This window comes from Marasmius oreades, chromosome 8 (assembly GCF_018924745.1).
Source record: "Marasmius oreades isolate 03SP1 chromosome 8, whole genome shotgun sequence".
NCBI classification, from domain to species: Eukaryota; Fungi; Basidiomycota; class Agaricomycetes; order Agaricales; family Marasmiaceae; genus Marasmius; species Marasmius oreades.
The window spans coordinates 1,914,114-1,936,725 of NC_057330.1; the positions used below are offsets into that span (position 1 = coordinate 1,914,114).

The following is a 22,612-nucleotide window of genomic DNA, read 5'->3' on the forward strand; positions in this document are numbered from 1 at the left end:
TAATACAAACTTCACGCCGATTCTGCGTGTGCTGTCCTGCTTCAATGCATGTTGCGAAGGTTCTCCAAAGCCTCGTAAATTTCCTCCTTACCGGATCTTATTCTCGATGAGTCGATCGATGTCGCAAATACTTTGCGTACTTGGTCGTGGTTAGATGCGTCTTCGACCAGCGGTAATAACTGTTCAAGGAAATCCCCATCGATGAACCCGTATGCGGGCTCGTCCGCGTCACTGCGGCCTAGGGACATTCGAGGAGCGCGGTATCTAAACACAGAAAGGTAAGTAGGCATCACCGACTGATTAAAAAAACCCACTTTGCATGACTTTCTTCTGTGTGGAGCGCAGCCAGCCCAATTTCGAGCAGCGAAAGTTCGGTGGCGAGACTCGCGTCAGACACGTCGACAATCACACCAATGCGACCTGTGTTCGTGCAAAAGATGTGGGTGGGCTGCATCCTCTTTTCCGTGCTGGTTGGTACGATAGAGCCTGTCAAAAGGTATTGAAAATGACCAAAGTTACGAGAACGGAGCGAGTATGTACCTGGTAAAAACTTGGACACGACTTCGCCAACGTGATAATGCCCATCACGTTTAAGGAACTTCCTATTCCCTTCTTGGTGTAGAGAAAAAGAGAACAAGTTCAGGTTATGCTGAAATGAGGTTGTTGAGCGTTACCAGGTACAGTGCAAATAAGGACCCATGAACTCACATCCGCACCAATGATCTTTCTCTCATCAAATGTGCTGACCGCGATTGGATTCAGGGGGGAATAGTCTCTGGCAATTGTCGCAAATTTGGAATTGTCCACTAGTTTTAGGAGCGAGACAGACTGCAAGTAATCCGCTGCAACGAGATGTTCCCCAGTAATGACAATGTTCGCCATGACATATGTGTGATTCCACTCCGCCAGCTTCTGGAGCCTGAATCCAAGTGGTTCTCTCTCCAAGCGGTACAAGATTACCTGATCAGAGCGTCAGATACTAAACGTTAGTAACCAAAGTCGTGTCACGAACCGATGAGTTGACTGCTGCTGCCAGAAGACCATTGATGACTCCCATAGAGTAAACCCCGCCGTTGACTCGGAGCTTGACGTGGTCTGCAAGGGACAGGTTTGACGATGACGCCGAATTAGTGCCCAAAATCACAATTCTCCCTTCCTTGGGCTCGAGATCCGATGGATTTATGACCGCGGTGCCTAAACAGAAGAACGACCTAGTTTCATCCGGCTCTACGAATGTGCAAGTCATAGTGGTCAAAGACATGGCAAATTCGTCGTGATAGCAGGTGAAGCGTGAAAGGACTACCAGGGTATAACGGGAGTAAGAATAAATCGTAAGTTATCATCGATCAAGTATGACCAACCTTCAAAAGTTGTGTCGTCGAGTATTAGGAATTCACTCGACATTTGATCATCATCACCCGCTCCGACAGGCTCGTTTCGTTCGGTCACGACCCCAAAAACCTTTAGTGCTGGAAGATGAACTATCTTGCGCGGGGTTTGGAAACCTAGGGAAATCTATAAAAGTCGTAAGTTGCGGGGAGAAAGAAAACGCATTTGGAGGGTTTCAATTACGCACCCCGCGCACGTGCATCTTGTGTATATTTTGCACTCGCCCAATATGTATACCTGAGCTGGTACCGAGGATAATCGAATTAGGATAACGGTCAGAATTAAAATGATGTACGGAGTTGATGTCCTAGATGAAGGCGTCAGATTCAGATTGCTGTGGTACTGGTGGTGATTGACCTTGAGCAAGACAGGAGAGTGCTGTAATCGGGATTTGTCCCAAGCCAGTATCGCCGATTTGTTTCCACACGCAAGAACCGTACGCCGACCATCTATCTGGCACGGGCTCAACGATACCGCAGAGTCTCCGAGTGATATAACTTTCATATCTTTCAACTCCTTCCCCTTTCCAATACAAGAAAACGAAACAACGAGTCCGTTCGAGAGGCCTGCCACGAGACATGGACGATGGTCTTGTCCACTGGTATTGGCATCCGTCCCGAAATTGTAGAACAAAAGAGATCTGACCGGTGCTGGAAGCGGTGGAGATTGAGATACGAAACTGAAGCCAGTGTCTTTGTATGCGTATATTTTTATCTGGTGTGTTTGCCAGAAAGCGACAGCTACATGATTTGTAAAGAAAGCAGTTTCGTTCATGGGATTGACGGACACTGCAGATATTTCGGATAGACGCCAATCGTGGCGTTGGACGTGATTTGGATCGCCCCTATGGTACCATGAAGAGGAATAAGGACCTATACAATGAAGCACTTACTCTTTTGGGTTGCCATCCCAATACTCCAGTTGAGACTGTCTGTAAGGAAGGTAAGAACTAGGATGGAGCTATAGTAGAAGATATACATACAGGACAGGTTTGAACTTCTTGATATGGCCCTGGACTTCAAGGGTATACCCCATCAGTTTGCCGCCTTTTCTTGCAATTAATATCTGGCTGGGGTTTATGCTCGCAGCCACGTTGATCGAGTCGTCCCTCAAGGTATCTCTTTCCCACCACTGGTCCGAGGCCGGATCATATTCCAGCAGATGTGCAGCGGCATCCGTCACCTGCACAACCAGTAAGGAATCTTGATATCCAGTGCTTCCCCTCTGTGCCACATTCTTTACACAAATCGTCGCCTCATCCAGTACGAAACTGTTGACCGCCTCCACGCGCGACAAAGTTTCACCGGATGTTATACGGAAGATATGGGTCTCATCCAAAGTTGATACGACGATATGGCTGTGGGTCCTTTCGATCGGTGTCAAAAGAGTAACAAAAAATCGATAAACAGACTTACAAGGAGCGAAAACTCGTACGGATAGGCCACACGTTTGTTACATTTTCGAGTCCAGTGACGGCAGCCAGCTCATCAAAGTCGGCGCCCATTCTGACTACGTTCACCGAACCAGTGTTCGCCCCTCCAGAACAGGTCACTATTTGGGGCTGAAATCCAGACCATTGGTAAGCTTGGGCGGACAAACAGACAGGGATACATGCCTGGCCACTGCCATCGACATCGGTGAGAACGGCATCTAAAATCGGCGCAATGTTCTTGAATGTTTGAAGGACAGTTAGGTATGCTCCACGGTTCGATACGACTCGCCCGTTGGTGAAAACGTCATCGTCCTCGTCTATAGCTCGACCCTTCCCTTTCTCAAGAGCGCCCTTCGGTACCGTACCTACGCGGGGAGGTATTTCCAAAGTGGGCTTGTCGTCGGACGAAATGCTTTGAGCGTGTATCTTGATCACTTGCGAATCGCCATGATGTGAACCGATGAAGACGACTTGATTATCTAAATATGATATAGTCGTCGGGGAAGATGTCTGCGATAATGAAAAGTGAGGCTTCCAGGTACAGTATATTTGATAAGCATACCTCTCCCAATGGAATCAGAATAAGACCGTCTGCATTTACACTCGCGGTCGACAGGATGCTGAAGCGTCCAAATCTGTCTCCTATGAGTATTCTTTCGCCCGCAGAATCGATCGGTGCAGCACTAGCATGAAATGCCATCGTTAGATTCCCAAGATCGGGTACACCTAGTAAGAACTTACGCAGAAACGTCGCCCCAAGGCCATTGAAGAACCGCGATAGGTTTCCTGTCTTTTAGGTCCGTTCCAGTTGATTTATTTCCAGAACCGTCGTGTCTCTCTGGCTCCTTGATAGACCTCTTCCTCTTCCCTTTGACAAAACTGTCAGGCCTCGGTTCGCATTCGTAAAGAGCTATCTTTCTGCCGCCGATGACCAGGATACCTCCCAAGAATTTAGGATCAGTTTTTTGTGGGTACAACGCGACAAGTTTAGGCAAACAATCGCTACTGAGGTATGGAAGGATGCTCTTTGGAATTGCTGTGGGTCGTAGACTTTCTGAAGCATCTAAAAGGTCGACTGCAGAGCTTCCTGCAGATAAATCTCGAGAGACCAATTGGAAATTAAGTTTGTGATCTTGAAGAAGAATTGAGAGGGTGTATATGTCGGAAAGTGGGTTGATGGGAAGGAAAGCAATGTCAAGGATGTTTGAAATTTCAGGTACTCTGACCAGAAAGAAGTTAGTTAGGCAACGAAAACTAACAAAGGTTTCCCTAACGTACTGAATATCATTATATGATTCAGGCGCCCCTTCACTGATCAAGATCACCTTTAGGCGTCGCGTGTAACAGCTAACGATGGCCACCTTCCCATTAGGATGAACGACAACATTCATAAAGAACTCTGCAGGTCGTATGCCACGCTCATACAAATCTTCGCGACTTATCAGTACCAGTCTTGCACGGTCGGATTCAGAAGGTTCTAAATAAGAGAGAAAGAGCGTTGCGGGGTCGGGATGATCCAGGAGAACAAGTATGTTGCAACGATGCTTGACATTCAAGGCTATGAGTGCCGTTGGAACGAAGACAACTTAAAGATCCAAAAGCATACCTGAGAAACGGGAATGGCCTTCAATGTACTCAGCTTTCCTGTCAATTGGTACGTGCATTCGAGCTCAAGTTTGTCAGGACGGATGGAATAGACTTCGAGGCGATCGAGCTTGCCGACCACAAGGTGTCGGAGGTTTCTACTCGATAGTGAACATGTAGTTGACGCTAGCACGGAAGATGACGGGTGGAAGGTGGCAGCGACTCTTGTAGAAGGCATTGGAGGTGGTCGTGGTCGTGGTGAGCAGCGGAGGGCTGCATGATGTTGAGACGCCGACAACCTATTGTGATCATAGACTTGTTCCAACATTATAATTACTCGCTTCGCTCGCAAATGAGTAGGGTGCTATAATACAGACAATTGACCATTAGGAATCCCTATGTTAATTGAAACTTCTTCCATCTTCGTCTGTTCGAACCTGATCGCCTAATTCTACGACTTTCCTATCAACATCCCTAATCTGACGTCCGTTTAGTGACTTCGTACTGAATTCCAACGCCTTTCGTTTACGCCATTCACATCCTTGCCGGTATTCACATGTTCTAGTGAGATGAACCACGAATGAAATGGGCCAATTCAAGAACTTTTTGGTACTCACGAGCAACGCCACGCCTGTTCTAATGAAACCCCTCTGGGCTCGCGATAACCTTCCCACCACCTCATAACATCACGGATGTGATTGTCCAGGAAAGAGGCGCTGTACAGGAAATCTTTGGTGCCAATTATGTTGGCATCGGTTTCGTCCTTGGTGTCAGACGATTTTCCTATCGCATGAACTCCTGACGCTTGGTCCTTGTGACGCTGGTCTGTCAATACTGTCAGGATTGGGATTGGACGAGAACTTTACAACGTACTCGCCTCTTGAGATTTCGCCTTCAGTCCTGGAAGTAATTCTATTCAGACGTCGTAAATGCGACTGGTGCTGAGTCCATTGGAAACCGTCATCTGGGTCATCCAAAGGAACTGATTCCGGAAGACCAGTTTTGTCTAAGGCTGCAAAGGGTTCACCTGTCGCAACTAAATCTTGGAGACTGGCCTCGATCGCTCTAGCAATGTCCATTTGTTCCTGAGGTGAGATGAATTCAAGTTCGGGAGTCTTGTCTCCGGCCTTTCCTTCCCCTTCCCTTTGCTCATTGCGTAGTGACTGTTGAGATCGATAGACGAGAGTCAAGCGGGCGTCGACGTGTGCAATCCTAAGGTCGAGCAATTTTGCATGCCACAGAGCGGTAAGATCGTCAAGACATCCTATTTCGTAAGATGCAAGTTCCCCTAGCCCGGCTTCGGAAAGAAAGGTCTGAGAGAATTTCTGTGAAGGGTTCACTTCCAACTTATTCCACAGTGTTGAAAAATCAAACTTTGCCAGTAGGTTAGAAAGCAAACGATGATACATCATCAATTGGAGTCTAGACGACAATGTGTCGTCATCTGAGGGCAAAGTATTTGAACGCCTTGTTTTGGTATCGTTCAGGTGCAGGATATAATGTTCCTCCGGTGAACTGGTTTGTCTAACCCTGTCGAGAGAGACTGAGGCGAGGGAAACTACAGACTTCAATTTTGTGCTATTGTGCGAGGCCTCGCGGGTAAGGATTCCAGGCGAGGTGCGAGATCGTTTGGGTTTTCGGGGTGTATTTGAATTGGACGAAGGTCTTTTACTGGAGCTTGATGGCATATCACGGCCAGCTTTTGTCGTTATTATTTCATCCTGTTGATTGTTACTTGGATATCGAAAGTGAACCAGAAATAAACATACGATAACACCTATGACTACATGCCCCTCGACAATACCAAATACCGGGAATTCACGCTGAAGATGGGATAACTTAAGGATGTAGATAGAATTTGAACGAAAGACTTGACACACCGCACAGCCCATCTGGAGTAAGGTTTGGAAACCAGTGATCATGTTCAGGAGCCTGCGTGAGGAATACTAATAAGATCAATGGAAGATGAACGAAACGATCACACGCGCCTTAATCCCCAACCATCCTCTTTAGTATCAACTGGCACTATCACATCCTCTGGTCGTATCTCTCTCTCGAGCTTCTTGTGAACTGCCTAAAATGATACTGGTCATTGAGCAATAGTAAATAGTAAAAAATAGACGCCGAGGCACCTTTCCTCTGTCTAGTTGTACTTCGTTCTTGACTGCAATAGTTTTGTCAACTTGAATCTCCTCTCCTGCCTTGGTCACAAAGGAGTCCGGTCTTTCAGACAATTTTTTGTGTCGTCCTTGTCTGAGCCCATAATCGAACTGATACTCGCACCTGTATAGAAAAGTGAGTAAGATCAGTGAAGCTGGAGAGGCGAAAAGAGGAGTTATTTTGTACGCACCATGCTGGCGATACCAAGTCGGTTACACTAAGATGTCTCGTTCTGCGAAACCGTTGAAGTGGACTATTCGGGCTCAAGGCAGATCCTGTCCGCGAGGACAGGTGAGGAGGCAATAATCGAGATGACGATGGTTTCAACATGGTCGAATCAAGTCCGAACAAACCAAAATCAAGTTCCACAGGGACTTGAGGTAGTCCTTGGACTTTTGGGGAGGCGAGTTGAGCGTCGAGGAAGTCGAAGTCTGCTTGCGTCCAGTGGGCAAATTCGTCGATGTCCTCGAATTCGTCAGATTCAGGAATGGTCTTTTGGGCCATCAAAGATGAATAAATAAAATAAAATCGAGCTATTTCGGTTGAGTGACCATTGAGAACAGTCCAAGATAAGTGCACAACAAGATCGTACCACGTGCAAAGCCCGGCCTGTTATCTTATCGTTTTGATCACATGTTTGCAAGAAAACTTGCTGGGGAGCCGCTTCATTGCGTTTTTGCACACTGCTACCTCCCGCTAGTACTATCTAGATCTAGTCTCCCCTGGGCGGTGATACACTATCACGACGTCTTTGAGTGAATTCGATTTCGGTGTGATATGTAGGTACTATCTCAGGTTGACACTCGCCTTAAAGTGCCATCCCAATCCCTGTCTCCGATTCCCGTCCTCCTCCGTGATCATAATATCTCTTCAATCCCGGCACTACATATACATTTACAAGATATACTTACATACAGTACAGTGCTAAAGTAGACCATCACATTCACATTATCGTGCACCATCCTCTGTCCCTCGGTTCGTCTTGCCGCCTCATTTCAGCAATATAAGCCTCCACGCAGGGACCTTGCCTCACTCGCCGCGCTTCTGCAACTTCTCGCCTCCTCTCGCGATCCAATCGAGCTAACCCGGCACGTCGTGCATCCTCGCGGCGTTGTGCAGCCTGCAATTCGACCAACTGCTCCACATGATTTCTTTGAATCTCACGTAGTCTCCTCTCTTCCTGCGCTGCTTGATGGAGAAGACCATAATCAGCTGGAACACCCCAGATGTGCCCGCGTACCCCGTCGGCCCCATTCTCGTACCTCCTCAGCTCACGAACCTGAGCCTCATAGTCCTCATTTGCAACCAATGGCTCCTGGCGATCGTAAAACCCTCCATGTTCTGCTCCCATATGCTCATACACCTGGTGTCCGTCCGTAAAAACACGCATACATACCCAGCAAATGTGTGCACCACATTTACAAGACATGTGATTGCATCCAGTCACCTTTTCAATGAAGACCTGACATTGAGGACATCTCTTTACTCCAGCGTTGTTTGCCCACTCGTTATTCAGACGTTCTTGCTCTTCAGGGTTTGTGTACGCTTTCCGTTCCTCGCAGGTCATACCCTCATGACCCTCCTCGTGACATTGGGTACATATCGGAACGAGACAAGAAGGACAATGGCGGACCAAGGGGTTCGGGGTGCAAGCATATATCTGTGTACAATCGGGAGTTTTGCAGTACCTGAACAGCTTCGGATTCTGTTCGACGTGAGTTACGAAAGCGGTTTCCAAGAACGCGTTGAACTGGGTGTCCGTCAAGAATCTTTGGATCATGGGTAGCGCTATGGGTTTCATGCACTTCGCATCGTCTCCGACGCAAACGATAGGGAATCGGTTGATGTCTGCGGTGAAGAAGTGTCGAATACAAGCGGTGCAGTATTCGTGCCCACACGAAAGTCCGACTGGGTTTGATACTTCCCCGAGGCATATTGGACACGTGGAGTCTGACGACGCAGAGAAATCTGTCCTTACATTGAGGAATGATTCCTCTATCAGGGTTTTGAGTAGATGGTGAGCATCGGGGCCACCCCGAATTGTGACACGGCATGGCGACGTCGAAATATCCAATTTCACGCTATCCTCACCGAAAGCCTCCTTCAATTTCGCCAGCCCATGCTGAACAAAGTAGCGGATGCAATGCTGCTTGAGTGTCGCCGTGTACTCCTGACCGGATAGGCGGTCAAGTTCCTCTCGTAACATCTCCCGAGCACGTACGACCGCACCCTCGTCTCCAAACGCTTTCATATGTTTGAGCCTCCAATCCTGCCTGATAAACGCTGTCGTGGAGCGGTATACCGTCTCCAGAAACCTCTTCCCCTCCAGCGTCCCAAACCAGGTATGCCACATATCTTTCAAAACCTCTCCAGCAACTAAACTTTCCACCCTCACTTTGAGCATCCCGACTGCCTTCATGTCCATTCCGCCTACGCGGACAAGTACTTTGTCAGTTAGCACTTTCAGGGTAACTTTGCTTTCCTTCTGATCTTTTGTATCTTCTACAAATCCATCCCATCGTGTCTTCTGTGCTGTATACTGTTGCTTGGGGATCATAATATGGTATGGATCGCGAAGCCAAATGCGAAATGTCGAGTTTCCAATACAGTCAAATTTCTTGTTTTCCAGATGGTCGTGCACTTTCTTGGCATCCTCCCAAGATCTGAAATGAATGTAAAGAGAATGTTGAACCAGATTAGTTTTGAGTGCCTCGAATTGTAAGGATTCCTCTCCGACAATGTCTCGAACGCGCTGCTTCAACCAAGGCTCCACAAGCTGTTCGTTATATCGCCGATTACCAAAAAGTTCTCGGGGTGGCAATGGTGCTTCGAACAGCGTTGTAATTTCATCCATTGTCACATCCTGAGGCAAGGCAGTGACGAATAATGAATACGGGTCAAGGCCTGCATTTCCGCGAAGTCGATTAAAAGTAACTTTAATCTTGTGTCCTCTGATTGTGCGACCATCCTGAGCCGTTTTCATGCGATCAGCGTCGTCTGTAGAGAAGTACGAAATGACAAAACGAGAAGACGGTATCTGCCAGGAGACGGATAGTGTGGCGTCGTCGCAATGCATTCCATCGAGAGTGCCCGTATCACTGGCTTCTATCTTCAGTGTTTTACCACGGAAATCGATTCCATCGAGTCCTAATGCAAGCGACCTGCCTGATTCCCCCTCTACGATAAAATTCGCCTCCTTCATTCCTCTGTACGGCTTGAAACCGACGAGATGGAACTTGTCTTCATCAATTCCCTGATCACGAAGAATACCAGACACTTCGCGCGGTTTGGCGTCAATAGGTAGTTCCATGATACGAACACGACAAGATTCGAAACCGGTGAGGACCTGGTTGACATTGGCCCCAGCACCAAAGCTGACCAAAGCTCCTAGGACTACATGCTTGATTACTTTGGCCTCTTCGAGTCGGTTTCTTTCTTCCCGACGAGCTGCCTCTTGTCGACGGAGTTGTTCTGCTTCGATCCGTCGACGTTCTATTTCGGCTTGACGACGAGCAATTTCAGCCAGTTTAGCCTCTGCCTCGCGGCGACGCTTTTCCTCCGCAGCCTCTCTCCTCAGCCTCTCTTCTTCCTGCCGCCGCAGCCTTTCCTGCTCGACTTCTCGGTGTAGTCTCTCAACCTCTTGACGACGTTCCTCTCTTTCTTGAGGGAGTTTCTCTTCTTCTTCCCTAGGAGGATGTTGTTCCTTTCTGTTCCTTTGTACGGTTTTCGACTTCCTTGACCCTTGAGCTGTAGCATCAAGCTTCACGCCCTTGTTTCTCCGAAAGCCCGTTTCTGCGGTCGTGGCGGTCTGACGTTCAGTATCATGGCGATACCAACACTTGTCTCCTCTGTGACATGATCCGGCTCGCAGCCAGTCAAAGCAGGGTTTGTTCACCTGAGTCAGAGAACCACTCGTAGTGCCTCCGACTACTGAACTGCCTGATTGAACGTTCTTCTTATTCTGCAACGAAGTGGCAGGTGTATCAGCCTGTTTATTAAATGTTGCAAAGAAATGAGTGTCAAGTATCGATTCGTGCGTAGGCTTGGGGACAGTCAGTCGTACCTGTGAGGCCTCAGCCAAGTGGGTGGTAGCTACCGATGGGCTCTGAATGTTTAAAATGTGGCGTTTTTTGCAGTTCTGACCAAATCGACACCGCCCTTTTTCGAAAAACGAACAGATTGGAGTTTCGCGGGGGTCTGGACTAGTCGATGGAGGCATCGACATGGCTGTAGAGGACGAAGAACACGAGGCTTTGAGCGCTTTTGGTCTTCGGACAGAAGCTTCGTGACTATGAATGAGTCCAATACAGCAGTGGCATGCACGCTGCATCAGTACCCACCAGTGATCGATCACTGGCGTGTTCTCTTAGCCCTCTTCTCTTAGCCCTCTTCATATTTTGAGTTGACGTGTCCTTTGAGCTGGGCTAGTAGCACTTCGTGTTGAAAAATCTCCTCCGGCAATCGTTCGTTTGTTATGACTGTTCGTGAAGGAGCGGCGGAATAATTATATTTATTCCCACGGGCCCCCACACACTGATTTCGTAGGTGCAATATGAATTTACTTTGGGTAGGAACAAAGGAAGCATTAAAGCAAAGCATTCTCCTTGGACCTTCTCTGACTTGGGAAAGAATACAATAACTACAAAACAAACCCGAGACTCATTCTTCGACGTGATTATAATCTATAACTGACTTGTTGGAGAAGTGTAACATCGTCATGTCAACATCGTCGATGTAATCAATTTACAAGCGCGTCCTTCTCTTTCCCTCATGTCTTCAAGTAGGAAACGGAAAGCGCCTGGGACCGTTGCAAACAAGGCCGGACCTTCACACATTCCGCATCGAACAAAGCCTCAAACAACATCTTGGGTGGGTCCTTTGGTCACGGCCGATGACGTTCTGACGCTCTATCAGACTAGAACAGTCTTTATTGCAATCATTCTGGTCACCATTACTGGAACATTGTATTACTATCCCATATCCAACGACGACAAAGAGACTCCTGTTGAGGAGCGAGATGCGAGCATATTTTCCGTTCAGGACATACCAGGCAAGGGGAAAGGTGTTATTGCTGCGAGGGATATTCAGGTGCGTTGCTTATTCGACATAAATAAGATGTTCGAGCTTACTCCTCAATAGCAAGGAGAGGTGTGTTTCAACTTTGCTATCCCTGGAAGGTATTGAACAATGGTGTATCGGACAGCTTATTATCTACGAGAAACCACTCTTCATTGTTCCGCCCAAAAGTGGGTTTCCACATTTGCCGATCACAAAATCCTTAAATGCTGACTCGGAAACGTAGTCTCAGTTTCACCCTCCTCTCTGATACACTCCAACTTGCAACGAGTTGATCCCCGTGATCGCCCAGCGTTCTTTAACCTCTCCTACGTCAATCTCCCGCCGGAAGTTGATCCTGAAGAAGACGAAGCGGAAGTGGCTCTTGCCATTTTCCAGACGAATGCCGTGGCCGCAGGGGGTGGGGTAGGGATATTTCCTCGGATGGCTAGACTGAATCATGGGTGTTCAAGCGCGTTTAATGTCGTGTATACGTGGAGGGAGAGAGAGGGTGCACTGGTTGTACATGCACTGAAAGGTGTCAAGAAAGGCCAGGTGAGTGGCGCGTACGTGTCTTGTCGGACCTCCGCTGGATTTCGATTCTGAATATTCGTCAGGAACTGTTGACGACGTACTCGACCATGAGGCAACCAAGAGCTATTAGGCGGTGAGTGGAAGACGAGAGTCTGAACAGCGGACGGATAATGATTTACAGGGCATATCTCCGAGAACACTATGGGTTTGAATGTCAGTGTCAGGTTTGCAGTCTATCAGATGCCGAATCGAAGGCGTCTGACGCAAGACTGGTTGCGATTTCGGACTTGTATAGTCGGTTTGGGACGTGGAGTGAAGGTTCGATCAATGGCAAGCAGGCTATCGACATTGTCAAGCAGATATGGACCCTCGGAGAAGAGGAAGGCTACTTTAGTGAGAGAGGACAACTGGCCGCTGATGCCGCTTGGGTAGCGGCCGCCCATTGGGAGTGAGTAGTCATTTATACTGACATGGCATGGCAATTTCTAACGATATTACAGTGCTGGTGCGACGCGGGAATGGGCAGAGGTTGGTTTAGAATGGTACAGTTACGAGCTTGGGTCTGACAGCGAGCCAGCGGAGAGTATGAGAGCGCTTATGGGAGACCCAGAGCGTCACCACGCCTGGGGATCGCGGGAAAGAATGTACGTTTGAGAACACAGCTTATGGGCATCCGGGTATCCTCGGACTGTTGTGACTGTAAATGAGGTGATAAGCGGCCACTCGTCCGCCGGCGCACGCGGATGGGTGAGAAAATGAGAATTTGTCCACATCACTCTTCTTCACCTCTTCTTCCTTCGTCCTCTTTGGGCTCGTCCCATATATATAAGTATTCGCCTTCATATTCCCTCAAGTTTCTCCCTCTGTCGGTATTTTTTTATACTCTATTTCTCCTCAAGTCAATGCGATGACCAACCAGAATACCACCTCCCATCCAGCTCTCCCTCCCCTCTTGTCCTCAGTGACAATGGCCTCCACGTCGTCGTCAGATGTTCTCATTCTCACCGTTGGCGTTGTATTAGCAGCCCTATATCTCTTTCGCGATCAGCTTTTCGCTGCATCTAAACCAAAGTCAGCAGTACCCGTACCAAACAAGGTCGCCAATGGCGATGGCGGCAATCCTCGCGATTTCATTGCAAAAATGAAGGCTGGCGTGAGTCGTCAAGATTCATTCTCTTCACCTCATCCTTCTCATCTACTTCTCTTCTGTCAGAAAAAACGCATAGTCATCTTTTATGGCTCTCAAACAGGTACAGCCGAGGAATACGCCATTCGTCTTGCAAAGGAAGCCAAATCCAAGTTTGGCCTTGCTTCTCTTGTCTGCGACCCTGAGGAATACGACTTTGAGAACCTTGACGAACTGCCCGAGAATAGCTGTGTCTTCTTTGTCATGGCCACCTACGGAGAGGGTGAGCCTACCGATAATGCTGTGCAGCTCATGCAGAACATAACCGACGAATCTTTCGAATTCACCAACGGTGGTCACAAGCTTGATGGAATCAAATACGTCGTCTTCGGTCTTGGAAACAGGACCTACGAGCACTACAACCTTATTGGTAAACAAGTAGACGAACATCTTACCAAGATGGGCGCCGTTCGTCTCGGTGAACGTGGCGAGGGTGATGATGATAAAAGTATGGAAGAGGACTATCTAGAGTGGAAAGATGGCATGTGGGATGCTTTCGCAAAGGCGATGAACGTCGAGGAAGGCCAGGGCGGTGACACTGCCGACTTTGTCGTCTCCGAACTCGACTCTCACCCTCCTGAAAAGGTCTATCTTGGTGAGCACTGCCTTTTTTTTTGGCTCTCGATCTGTTTGCTCATCGCCTCTGTAGGTGAACTTTCCGCTCGTGCCCTTACCAGAACCAAGGGTATTCACGACGCAAAGAACCCATACCCTGCACCTATTGTCGTCGCTCGTGAACTTTTCCAGGATACCACGGAACGTAATTGTGCCCATGTCGAACTTAATATTGAAGGCTCTGGCATCAACTACCAACATGGTGACCACGTCGGTGTTTGGCCCACAAACGCAGAACTAGAAGTTGACCGTCTCCTATGCGCGACTGGTCTATATGATAAGAAGGATACCGTCATTGGTATTGAATCGCTCGACCCTGCCCTTGCCAAGGTTCCCTTCCCTGTCCCCACCACTTACGCCACTGTCCTCCGCCACTACATCGACATCAGCTGTGTCGCTAGTCGTCAATTCCTCGGTACCCTTTCCAAGTTCGCTCCCTCTCCAGAGGCTGAAGCATACTTGAAAACCCTCAACACGGACAAGGAAGAATTCCACAAGGTCGTTGCTGACGGATGTCTCAAAATTGGAGAAGTCCTTCAAATGGTTGCGGGTAACAGTCTCATCGAGGCTCCTACCCCTGCCAACACCACGGCATGGAAAGTTCCCTTTGACATCATCGTTTCTTCGATCCCCCGTCTTCAACCCAGGTACTACTCCATCTCCTCGAGCCCTAAGCTCAACCCCACCTCTATTCACGTCACCTGTGTTGTCCTCAAATATCATTCCGTTCCCAGCGATAGGGCCGGAACGAAGTGGGTTTATGGTGTCGGTTCCAACTTCCTTCTCAACCTCAAACATGCTGCGAACAACGAAACTGCTCCTCTCATCAGTGACGCTGGCGTTGCCAATGCAGCACTTCCAAACTATGCCATTGAGGGTCCTCGTGGTGCTTACAAGCAGGATACCATTTATAAAGTTCCGATCCATGTGCGACGATCTACCTTCCGCTTACCCACTAACCCGAAGAGTCCGGTAATCATGATCGGTCCCGGAACTGTGAGTTAACCGTCTTGTGATTCTTGCCTTGCGACGCTAATCATATCATTAGGGTGTTGCCCCTTTCCGTGGCTTCGTTCAAGAACGTGTTGCTCTCGCTCGTAGATCTGTGGAAAAGAATGGCCCAGATGCTCTCGCCGATTGGGGTCGCATCACTTTGTTCTACGGTTGCCGAAGATCTACTGAGGATTTCCTGTACGAGGATGAGTGGCCCAAGTATAAGGAAGAGCTCCGTGGTAAATTTTCCATGCACTACGCTTTCTCCCGTGGCGCTGCTCGCAAGCCCGACGGTAGCAAGATATATGTCCAGGATTTGATTTGGGATGATCGTGAAAACGTAGCAGATGCCATTCTCAACGGTAAAGGATACGTTTACATCTGTGGTGATGCGAAAAACATGGCGAAGAGTGTCGAGGAGATGTTGGGTAGGATTCTTGGAGAAGCCAAGGGTGGATCAGCTGAAGTTGAGGGTGCAGCTGAAATGAAGCTCCTCAAGGAGCGTTCGCGGTTGATGTTAGACGTTTGGAGTTGAAGGGGATATGTACTTCGATTCCACTGGTTTTTCTGGTTGGTCGGGTTTATGACTGAATTATGATGATTACTGATACAGCCTAATCTCCAACCGTCTGTTCCCCCCCACCCTCGTATTATGGAACTTCTTTAACTTTATCCAGATGGACTGGCCTCTCCTTTGCGTTAGTATCATAGTTGTCCTTACACAGCTTTAATGAATATAGAGGATTTGTCCTGACGCAAATCGCACTTGAATAACACCTCCATCACTAATGCCAAGAGCACCCTTCATCGTCATTGAAGGACTCGACAGATCTGGTAAAACAACCCAGACATCTCTCCTCCGTTCACGACTAGAACAATCCGGACATCACGTTGCCCTACTAAAATTTCCAGACCGTACCACACCCATCGGGACCCTCATCGACTCTTATCTACGCTCTCAATCAGACTTGGACGACCACGCGATCCACCTCCTCTTCTCCGCCAACCGCTGGGAACTCGCATCCCGAATCGAATCAAATCTCAAGTCCAACACAATCGTTCTCTGTGACCGATACGCATTTTCTGGTATCGCGTTTTCAGCTGCGAAAGGACCACCACCGCTTGGATATGAGTGGTGTAGAGCTCCGGATGTGGGTTTACCTTGCCCGGATGTGACTTTGTTTTTGGATATCACACCAGAGAAGGCGAGAGAACGGGGTGGGTATGGTGAGGAGAGATATGAGAAGGAGGAGATGCAGCGGAGAGTTCGGGAAGTTTTTCGGAGGTTGGGTGAGGAAACTGGAGGTGGGGGTGGAAGTGGAGGTACTACTACTAGGTGGGAGGTGATTGATGCTGGGAGAGATCAGGAAACTGTTTCGATGGAGATTTGGAGGCGTGTCGAAAATTTGGTGGCGAATGGTTTAGAGGAGGATGTTGATAGATTGTGGAAAGATAGGTCCTAGATGCATCACAGGGAAACACGTTTGATCGTCAAGTTCGCCCAATGAGAAATGCGTTGATTCTATCCGATTACCTTTAGGTTGATTGAGGCCGATTTAGTGAGAATGAAATCAACGGTCGCGACTTTCTTCAAAAACATCACCCCCGGGTGCCATCCAACAGCAAATAGAGACATTGAACTGAATGTCGGCGGCCACACGTCTCGATTCCCTCTCTTTCTCGTACCACCATCGCCCTTCCTCTCCCCACTTCCGCCCCTCTCATTGCCCACATTCACATCTCTAATCAGCAAGGACAAATATCGAGAATACATCACTATGACTCACCGAGGGCTATCGAAGACTAATTGAAGATGATCAGGCTGATCATTTGAGTTGGGTGGTTCGTTTGATACAAGCGAGTTATCTTGTCTCATATCAATTTCTTGCAGTTTTATCACTGATTTAACTGGCCTAGGACTCGGCTTCTAGATGTAAGAGTGCTCGGAACACTGTCAGGCAAGTTAATCTATCGGTCCAGACCGCATATCAAAATTAATCTCCTTTTCTCCTTAGCAAACCATAACTTACAATGTTGAAATACATGAAGAACATCACGGCGTAACAGATGGAACGAGAAGGAGGGCGTGGTGGGCTGGGAGACTCAGGTACGTACTATTTAGCTGCCTTCAAGTTACATCTTGTTGTATATGTAGTCGGCGTATATATATATATATTTTAAAAACTTAACTGGAATAGATCCCGCTGTTGGGGTGGTAGACGGGGATCAACCGTGCGAATATTTTCCTGGGTGGTGAAGGGCCTTCCAGAAGGGAAGGCTGGTTCGTAAGCGTTTGATACGATGCTGACAGACCTGTCATCGTCGAACGTCCCAGTGTTTCAAGGTCCGAGGGGGAAGGTGACGAAAAGACGGTAGCGGATGTAGATGTAATGGGCGGCGCAACCGAAGTCGTTGATGGGGTAGGAGACCTCGAGAATGGTATTGAGGGTGAACCGGATTGGGAATGAGATCCTGAACGGAATGGAGGGGCGTGAATGGATAGGAACCGGCGGATGTCTGCGATTCCGGCCTGGTGCAGAAAAGAAGTCGTGGTCGAGGTCGATGAAAGTGATTGAGTTAATTCTGGGGGTCCCCATCTATCCGAATCTTCGTGAACACGGCTGTTTTCAACGGTAGTACCAGCATCACCAATCTCGACGGCACCGCCAGTGCCCTTTCCCTCACTCGAATTCGCGTTTACGGTGTTGGAGATGGTGGAGGATGGCGGGAGCAGCCTGGAAAGCGGGAAAATCCTCGGAAGAAGGATGCCCCGAATTCGTGGGATCGACAAGTTTGAAGGGTCGTACCCTATGTTGGAAAACATTCGGAAATGCAATGAGTTGACCCTTCTCTGGTAAGCACGTTCCCCATTTCTTGTAGAAAAGGGCCTTCCCGCAACACCCTCATAATCGTCCTAACCATAAGCTTTTTCAAGTTCATTCAAATCATCCCCCGTTGTGAGTTGTCAAAACGCTAAACGGGAATCCTTGACGTTTTCCTGGCAGTAGTTATAAATCGCGCTGGCACAGATATGTTCGTTAAATTGACCCTCGATGTGCCATGTCCCGCCTTCATACCTTCATCTTACCATCCTCAGGACGTAACAAGTTTGAACAAGTTTGATGATGGCCAGGATTCCTTGAGAGCGGCAGAAATATAGTCCATAGATGGTCCATAGTACACGCATACGCAAGGCAAAATAGTCCAATAGTCCAATAGTCACCAGAATCAACCAAAAGTAGCGGTACGAGCATCGACAGACATCGCCCTACGCAAAAAGATAAATTTTATGGAAAGCGGTGATAATGAAAACCGTACCTTCCGATGGCCAAACCAAGCTACGAGCCACCTACCGAATAGTTGTCAAGCTGCAAAGGTGGCCAGCCAAGTACAACGTGACAACTAGTCGGCAGGTGGCTCGAAGTTCACTACATCCGTGGACTCAGGAAGCGGTACTAACTCGCAGTACTTAAATTTCTAGCCAAAGCAAGTGGGCGACCAGGGATGATGGAGCGTCACCTAGAAGTAATTTGGATCTGGGTTCAAGTTTGTCAGTAGAGGTACCGCTGAGACGGAGAGAACACAAACAGTTCAATAGCCAGGCGAAACCCCAGTGGTAGCTGACCACAAGCCACGTCGAGCAGCAAAGTGGCCAGCCAGATTCGCATCCGGGCCTCGACATTCTGCCACTGACCGCCAGTGGTCTACCAAGTTTGTGGCTGGAATATCACGATGCCGGCGGCATCGAAGGAAGAGGGACTTAGTTTCTGGCAAAGGTATAAGCTAGTTGACGGGGGGGGCAATGTGTGCAACGAAGAGTCTGACAAACAAACAATCAGCACTCGGGCGAAGAAACTTGAAGTTGAGAAAAATAATGCTCCCGGGAGACTCTCGCAGGAGAATTCGAAGGTGTCGGAATCGTCCAAGATAAAAAATTTTGTCGGGCTATATCGCAGAACTACAAAATGCAAGCAAATTGTAAGTGACTGAAATATGAATATGTTCAGAGATAGTCGATACTGCACGCATAGTACGCAAAGCTGGTTAGCCTGGGTCCAATAGTTACCAGAATTGACCAAAAGCAACTATCGGCACATCGCCCTAAATAAAAGATAAGCTTCGTGCGAAGCGACGGTGATGAAAAACGTAGTACCTTCAGATGGCCAAGCCAAACCTAGTAATCGACAACGAGCCATCTACCAAATAGTTGTCAAGCTGCAAAGGTGGCCAGCCAAGTGCAACTTGGCAACTATTCGGCAGGTGGCTCGAAGTGAACTACATCAGTCGAAGAAATCGTTAATTACCGGAACTTAAACTTCTAGCCAAAGGAGGAGTGGGCGGCCACAGATGATGGAACGTCGAAACCTATAAGTAATCGGTCCAGGTTGGTCAGTGGAGATGCAGGGACGGAGAGAGAAGACAAACACTCCAATACCCAGACCACACCCCCTGATAGTTGACCACAAGCCAATGGTGAGATGATTGTCGAGGTGTAAATCGGCCCAGATCTGCACCTCGACATTCATTCCACCATCAGTTTGTAGTCAGCCACCAGGGGATGTAGCTGATATCGCAACGCAGGCATCGAAGGGAGAGGTACTTATCTTCTCAAGGCATAAAGGATGAGGGGTGTGTGCAACGAAGAAGGAATCTGACAAACGAACAATCAGCGCCCGAGCAAAGCCAAAGAATAAAGAATGCGCCGAGGAACTCTGGTAGAAGTCTCATGGTCATAGGGACTTCTGTGGGGCTATACCGCAGATCTGCAAAGAAATAAGCAAGTCATAAATTAAATTTCGTGAGAAGCGATGATGAACACGTACCTTCCAATAGCCAAACCAAACCTAGTAATCGGCTACAAGCCACCGACCGCATGATTGTCAAGCTGCAAAGGTGGCCAGCCAAGTACAACTTGCCAACTAGTTGGCAGGTGGCTCGCGAGATTTGCACCTCGACATTCCGCTCGCGGTTTATGGTCAGCTACCGGGGTGTGCAACTGAGTTATTGCAGCGCCGACATCAAGTGAAGGGGTACATACCTTCTGTCCAACGCATAATTGGAGAGCCGGCGATAGGCATTGTGCATGACGAAGAAGAGTCTGAAAAGCAAAGAATGAGCACTCGGGCGAAGACAAAGCTGAAAAATAAAGAATGCTCCTGAGGGACTCGCAGGAGAAGGCGTCAACGTCCAACTTAATGGAAAAATTCGTGGGACTATACCGCAGATCTACAAAGATGTAAGCAAGGTGAGAGCGACGGTAATGTAGTCCAGAGATGGTGTTAGTGCATGTATACGCAAAGACTACAGAATAGTTGTCAAGCGGTAAAGGTGGACAGCCGAGTACAACTTGCCAACTAGTCTGCAGGTGGCTCGAAGTGAACTACATCAGTCGAAGAAATCGTTAATTACCGGACCAAGGAGAAGTGGGCGATCACGGAAGATGGAACGTCAAAACCTAGAAAATTGGTCAGTGAAGGTACAGAGACGGAGAGAGAAGACAAACGCTCCAATACTCAGACCACATCCCCTGATAGCTGACCACAAGCCAATAGTGAGCTGACTGTCGAGGTACAAATCGGCCCAGATCTGCACCTCGACAATCATTCCACCATCAATCTGTAGTCAGCTACCAGGGGATGTGGCTGAAGATATCGCAACGCAGGCATCGAAGGGAGAGGTACTTATCTTCTCAACGCATAAGGGAGTCGACGGGGAATGTGTGCAACGAAGAAGAGTCTGAAAAACGAACAATCAGCGCTCTGGCAAAGAGAAAGCCGAAAAATAAAGAATGCCCCGAAGAACTCTCGTGGGAGAAGGCGTCATAGTCATAGGGTCTTCTGTGGTGCTATAATGCAGATCTGCAAAGAAATAAGTTAAGTCATAAATTAAATTTCGTGGGAAGCGATGACGAAAACGTACCTTCCGATAGCCAAACCAAAACCTAATAATCGGCTATGAGCCACCGACCGCATAGTTGTCAAGTTGTAAAGGTGGCCAGCCAAATACAACTTGCCAACTAGTCGGCAGGTGGCTTGCCAGCCAGATTTGTACATCAACATTCCTGCAGTCGTTTGTGGTCAGTTGCCAGGTCTGTGGCTGGGATATCACAACGCCATAAAGAGGTACTTGCCTTTTGGCCAGACTATAAGCGAGTCGACGACGGGCAATGTGTGCGACAAGGAAGACTCTGACAATCAATCAATCGACACTCGGGCGAAGGGAAAGTTGAGAATGCTCCCGAAGGACCCCTCGTGGGAGAAGGCGTCGTCCAAGATAGGAGCTTAAAACTGAGGAGGGGTGTCAAAAATTACCCCGTGGCGTCTCGATCGCTTGTCAGTGGGCGCTGTTAGTTGATTTTCGATGGAATGGAGGACGAAGGGGGGAGGGCTGTCGTATATGACGCCGTGCCGCTTCATTTTTTTGTCCGACTTTGATGGTACGTCCTCCGTCACGTCGATCACCTTTGAGTCCTTTGAGTCTCGGATGACCTGCAGCCATTTTGTTAGTGATAGTGAAAGGTGAGAAGATAGGGGAGCTTACGATATAACTGAAAAGGTGCTCTAGCTGTGCCTCGTCAGTCTGCCGATAGGGGGTAAGTTGGTGCTCGAGCTCACTGGCAACAGCGACAACGCAAGCTTACCTCGTCGTCAGTAAATCCTGGAGCGTATCCCATCTCAGCTCGTTGGCCTTCAGGGAGGCTATCAAGTGTAACAGTGGTCAGTACGGCATTCTGAGCGATAGGTCCAGAATTGAGACGAGGTTTCCTGCTCCTCTTCTTCCTAGACGTCTCGAATTCCATCCCGGCGCTCTTAACCTCCTGATGGAAGGTCTTCCACAGCTCCATCTTTGAACAATATTCATGAGCCAAAGCCAGTCTGAGGTAACGACGATGAGTGACAAGGTTGAGACAAAACGACGACGAGACTTACTTTGACCGCTCAGGGTTGAACATAGGATGTCTGCGAACGAATGGAGTAGTCCATTGTATACCTGAAACAGGAAGGTTAGAGAAATAAGAGGGTATAATAGGGCTGGTAGGCGCAGACATGGTTCAAATGTAGAACAGATGATGGGGGTAGACAGTTAAGCCTGGAGAAAATAGGGTGTAGCTTGTACACAGGTTATATACCCCCAGGAGCTGCCAAATCACGCGCAAATACTGACACGCCCCTAACAAAGCATCTTCCAGCAAAGGGAATCGCAAAGAAAAACGGTGGAAGACGCGACGCTTGTTGAAGGTGTAGTAGGATGGAAGTAGGATGGATGGAACAAGAGTTCACGGATGTAAGCGGCCAAAGATCAAAATTTGATCGCTCCTGACCCATATGGGATCATCGCCAAGAAATCGAGCGTAGTATTGTTACCGCAGTCTGACTGTCACTACGAGGCTTTCCAAGATGAATCTGTAACAGCTGAGCTCTGAACCCACTGTATGAAACTCGTCTCAATCAGAGAGAAAAACAAAGAACAGTTTTCGTGCATGCACCTGCGTTTAAATTACATACATCGTACTTTGTTCTTAGAACAATCAAGACGGTAATCCTCCATACCCTTCCCCATGATCCAGCCAATCCAAAGCCTGTTTTGCAAGGTCCACCACCTTATCTGTGTCCGAAGAATGAGAATATGAATGTAAATGCACCGGTGTCGCCGGTGAAGTCGAG

The 22,612-nt window shown here is 48.3% G+C and overlaps 8 protein-coding genes across 8 annotated transcripts; 3 read left to right on the plus strand and 5 right to left on the minus strand.

Moving 5' to 3' along the window:
• Positions 1-41: 41 nt before the first annotated feature.
• Positions 42-4,643, minus strand: E1B28_012575 (uncharacterized protein; the record flags this gene model as incomplete). The annotated part of the gene is made up of 16 exons (XM_043157704.1): positions 42-264; positions 315-486; positions 541-649; positions 709-960; positions 1,013-1,299; positions 1,362-1,515; positions 1,577-1,696; positions 1,747-2,233; positions 2,282-2,320; positions 2,372-2,755; positions 2,805-2,950; positions 3,005-3,331; positions 3,384-3,504; positions 3,563-4,042; positions 4,100-4,365; positions 4,428-4,643. The coding sequence occupies 16 exons, from the start codon at positions 4,641-4,643 to the stop codon at positions 42-44; spliced, it is 3,783 nt and encodes a 1,260-aa protein (XP_043005072.1).
• A 305-nt stretch (positions 4,644-4,948) lies between these two features.
• On the minus strand, positions 4,949-7,139 carry E1B28_012576 (uncharacterized protein). Its single transcript, XM_043157705.1, has 7 exons — positions 6,756-7,139; positions 6,538-6,688; positions 6,394-6,479; positions 6,286-6,337; positions 6,175-6,228; positions 5,283-6,126; positions 4,949-5,230 (listed from the first exon to the last, which is right to left on the minus strand). Exons 1-7 carry the CDS (start codon positions 7,067-7,069, stop codon positions 5,019-5,021), a joined length of 1,713 nt encoding a protein of 570 aa, XP_043005073.1. The 5' UTR covers positions 7,070-7,139; the 3' UTR covers positions 4,949-5,018.
• A 151-nt stretch (positions 7,140-7,290) lies between these two features.
• On the minus strand, positions 7,291-11,060 carry E1B28_012577 (uncharacterized protein). The gene is made up of 2 exons (XM_043157706.1): positions 10,629-11,060; positions 7,291-10,553 (listed from the first exon to the last, which is right to left on the minus strand). The coding sequence occupies exons 1-2, from the start codon at positions 10,893-10,895 to the stop codon at positions 7,509-7,511; spliced, it is 3,312 nt and encodes a 1,103-aa protein (XP_043005074.1). The 5' UTR covers positions 10,896-11,060; the 3' UTR covers positions 7,291-7,508.
• Positions 11,061-11,335: 275 nt separating this feature from the next.
• Positions 11,336-12,808, plus strand: E1B28_012578 (uncharacterized protein; the record flags this gene model as incomplete). Its single annotated transcript, XM_043157707.1, has 8 exons — positions 11,336-11,434; positions 11,480-11,653; positions 11,705-11,713; positions 11,769-11,811; positions 11,868-12,175; positions 12,238-12,287; positions 12,336-12,602; positions 12,655-12,808. 8 exons carry the CDS (start codon positions 11,336-11,338, stop codon positions 12,806-12,808), a joined length of 1,104 nt encoding a protein of 367 aa, XP_043005075.1.
• Positions 12,809-13,061: 253 nt separating this feature from the next.
• On the plus strand, positions 13,062-15,483 carry E1B28_012579 (uncharacterized protein; the record flags this gene model as incomplete). The annotated part of the gene is made up of 4 exons (XM_043157708.1): positions 13,062-13,307; positions 13,368-13,935; positions 13,990-14,951; positions 15,004-15,483. The coding sequence occupies 4 exons, from the start codon at positions 13,062-13,064 to the stop codon at positions 15,481-15,483; spliced, it is 2,256 nt and encodes a 751-aa protein (XP_043005076.1).
• A 253-nt stretch (positions 15,484-15,736) lies between these two features.
• Positions 15,737-16,411, plus strand: E1B28_012580 (uncharacterized protein; the record flags this gene model as incomplete). Its single annotated transcript, XM_043157709.1, has 1 exon — positions 15,737-16,411. One exon carries the CDS (start codon positions 15,737-15,739, stop codon positions 16,409-16,411), a length of 675 nt encoding a protein of 224 aa, XP_043005077.1.
• A 722-nt stretch (positions 16,412-17,133) lies between these two features.
• Positions 17,134-17,772, minus strand: E1B28_012581 (uncharacterized protein; the record flags this gene model as incomplete). Its single annotated transcript, XM_043157710.1, has 1 exon — positions 17,134-17,772. One exon carries the CDS (start codon positions 17,770-17,772, stop codon positions 17,134-17,136), a length of 639 nt encoding a protein of 212 aa, XP_043005078.1.
• A 3,457-nt stretch (positions 17,773-21,229) lies between these two features.
• E1B28_012582 (uncharacterized protein) lies at positions 21,230-21,996 on the minus strand (the record flags this gene model as incomplete). The annotated part of the gene is made up of 4 exons (XM_043157711.1): positions 21,230-21,436; positions 21,489-21,527; positions 21,589-21,823; positions 21,878-21,996. The coding sequence occupies 4 exons, from the start codon at positions 21,994-21,996 to the stop codon at positions 21,230-21,232; spliced, it is 600 nt and encodes a 199-aa protein (XP_043005079.1).
• Between the last annotated feature and the right edge of the window lie 616 nt (positions 21,997-22,612).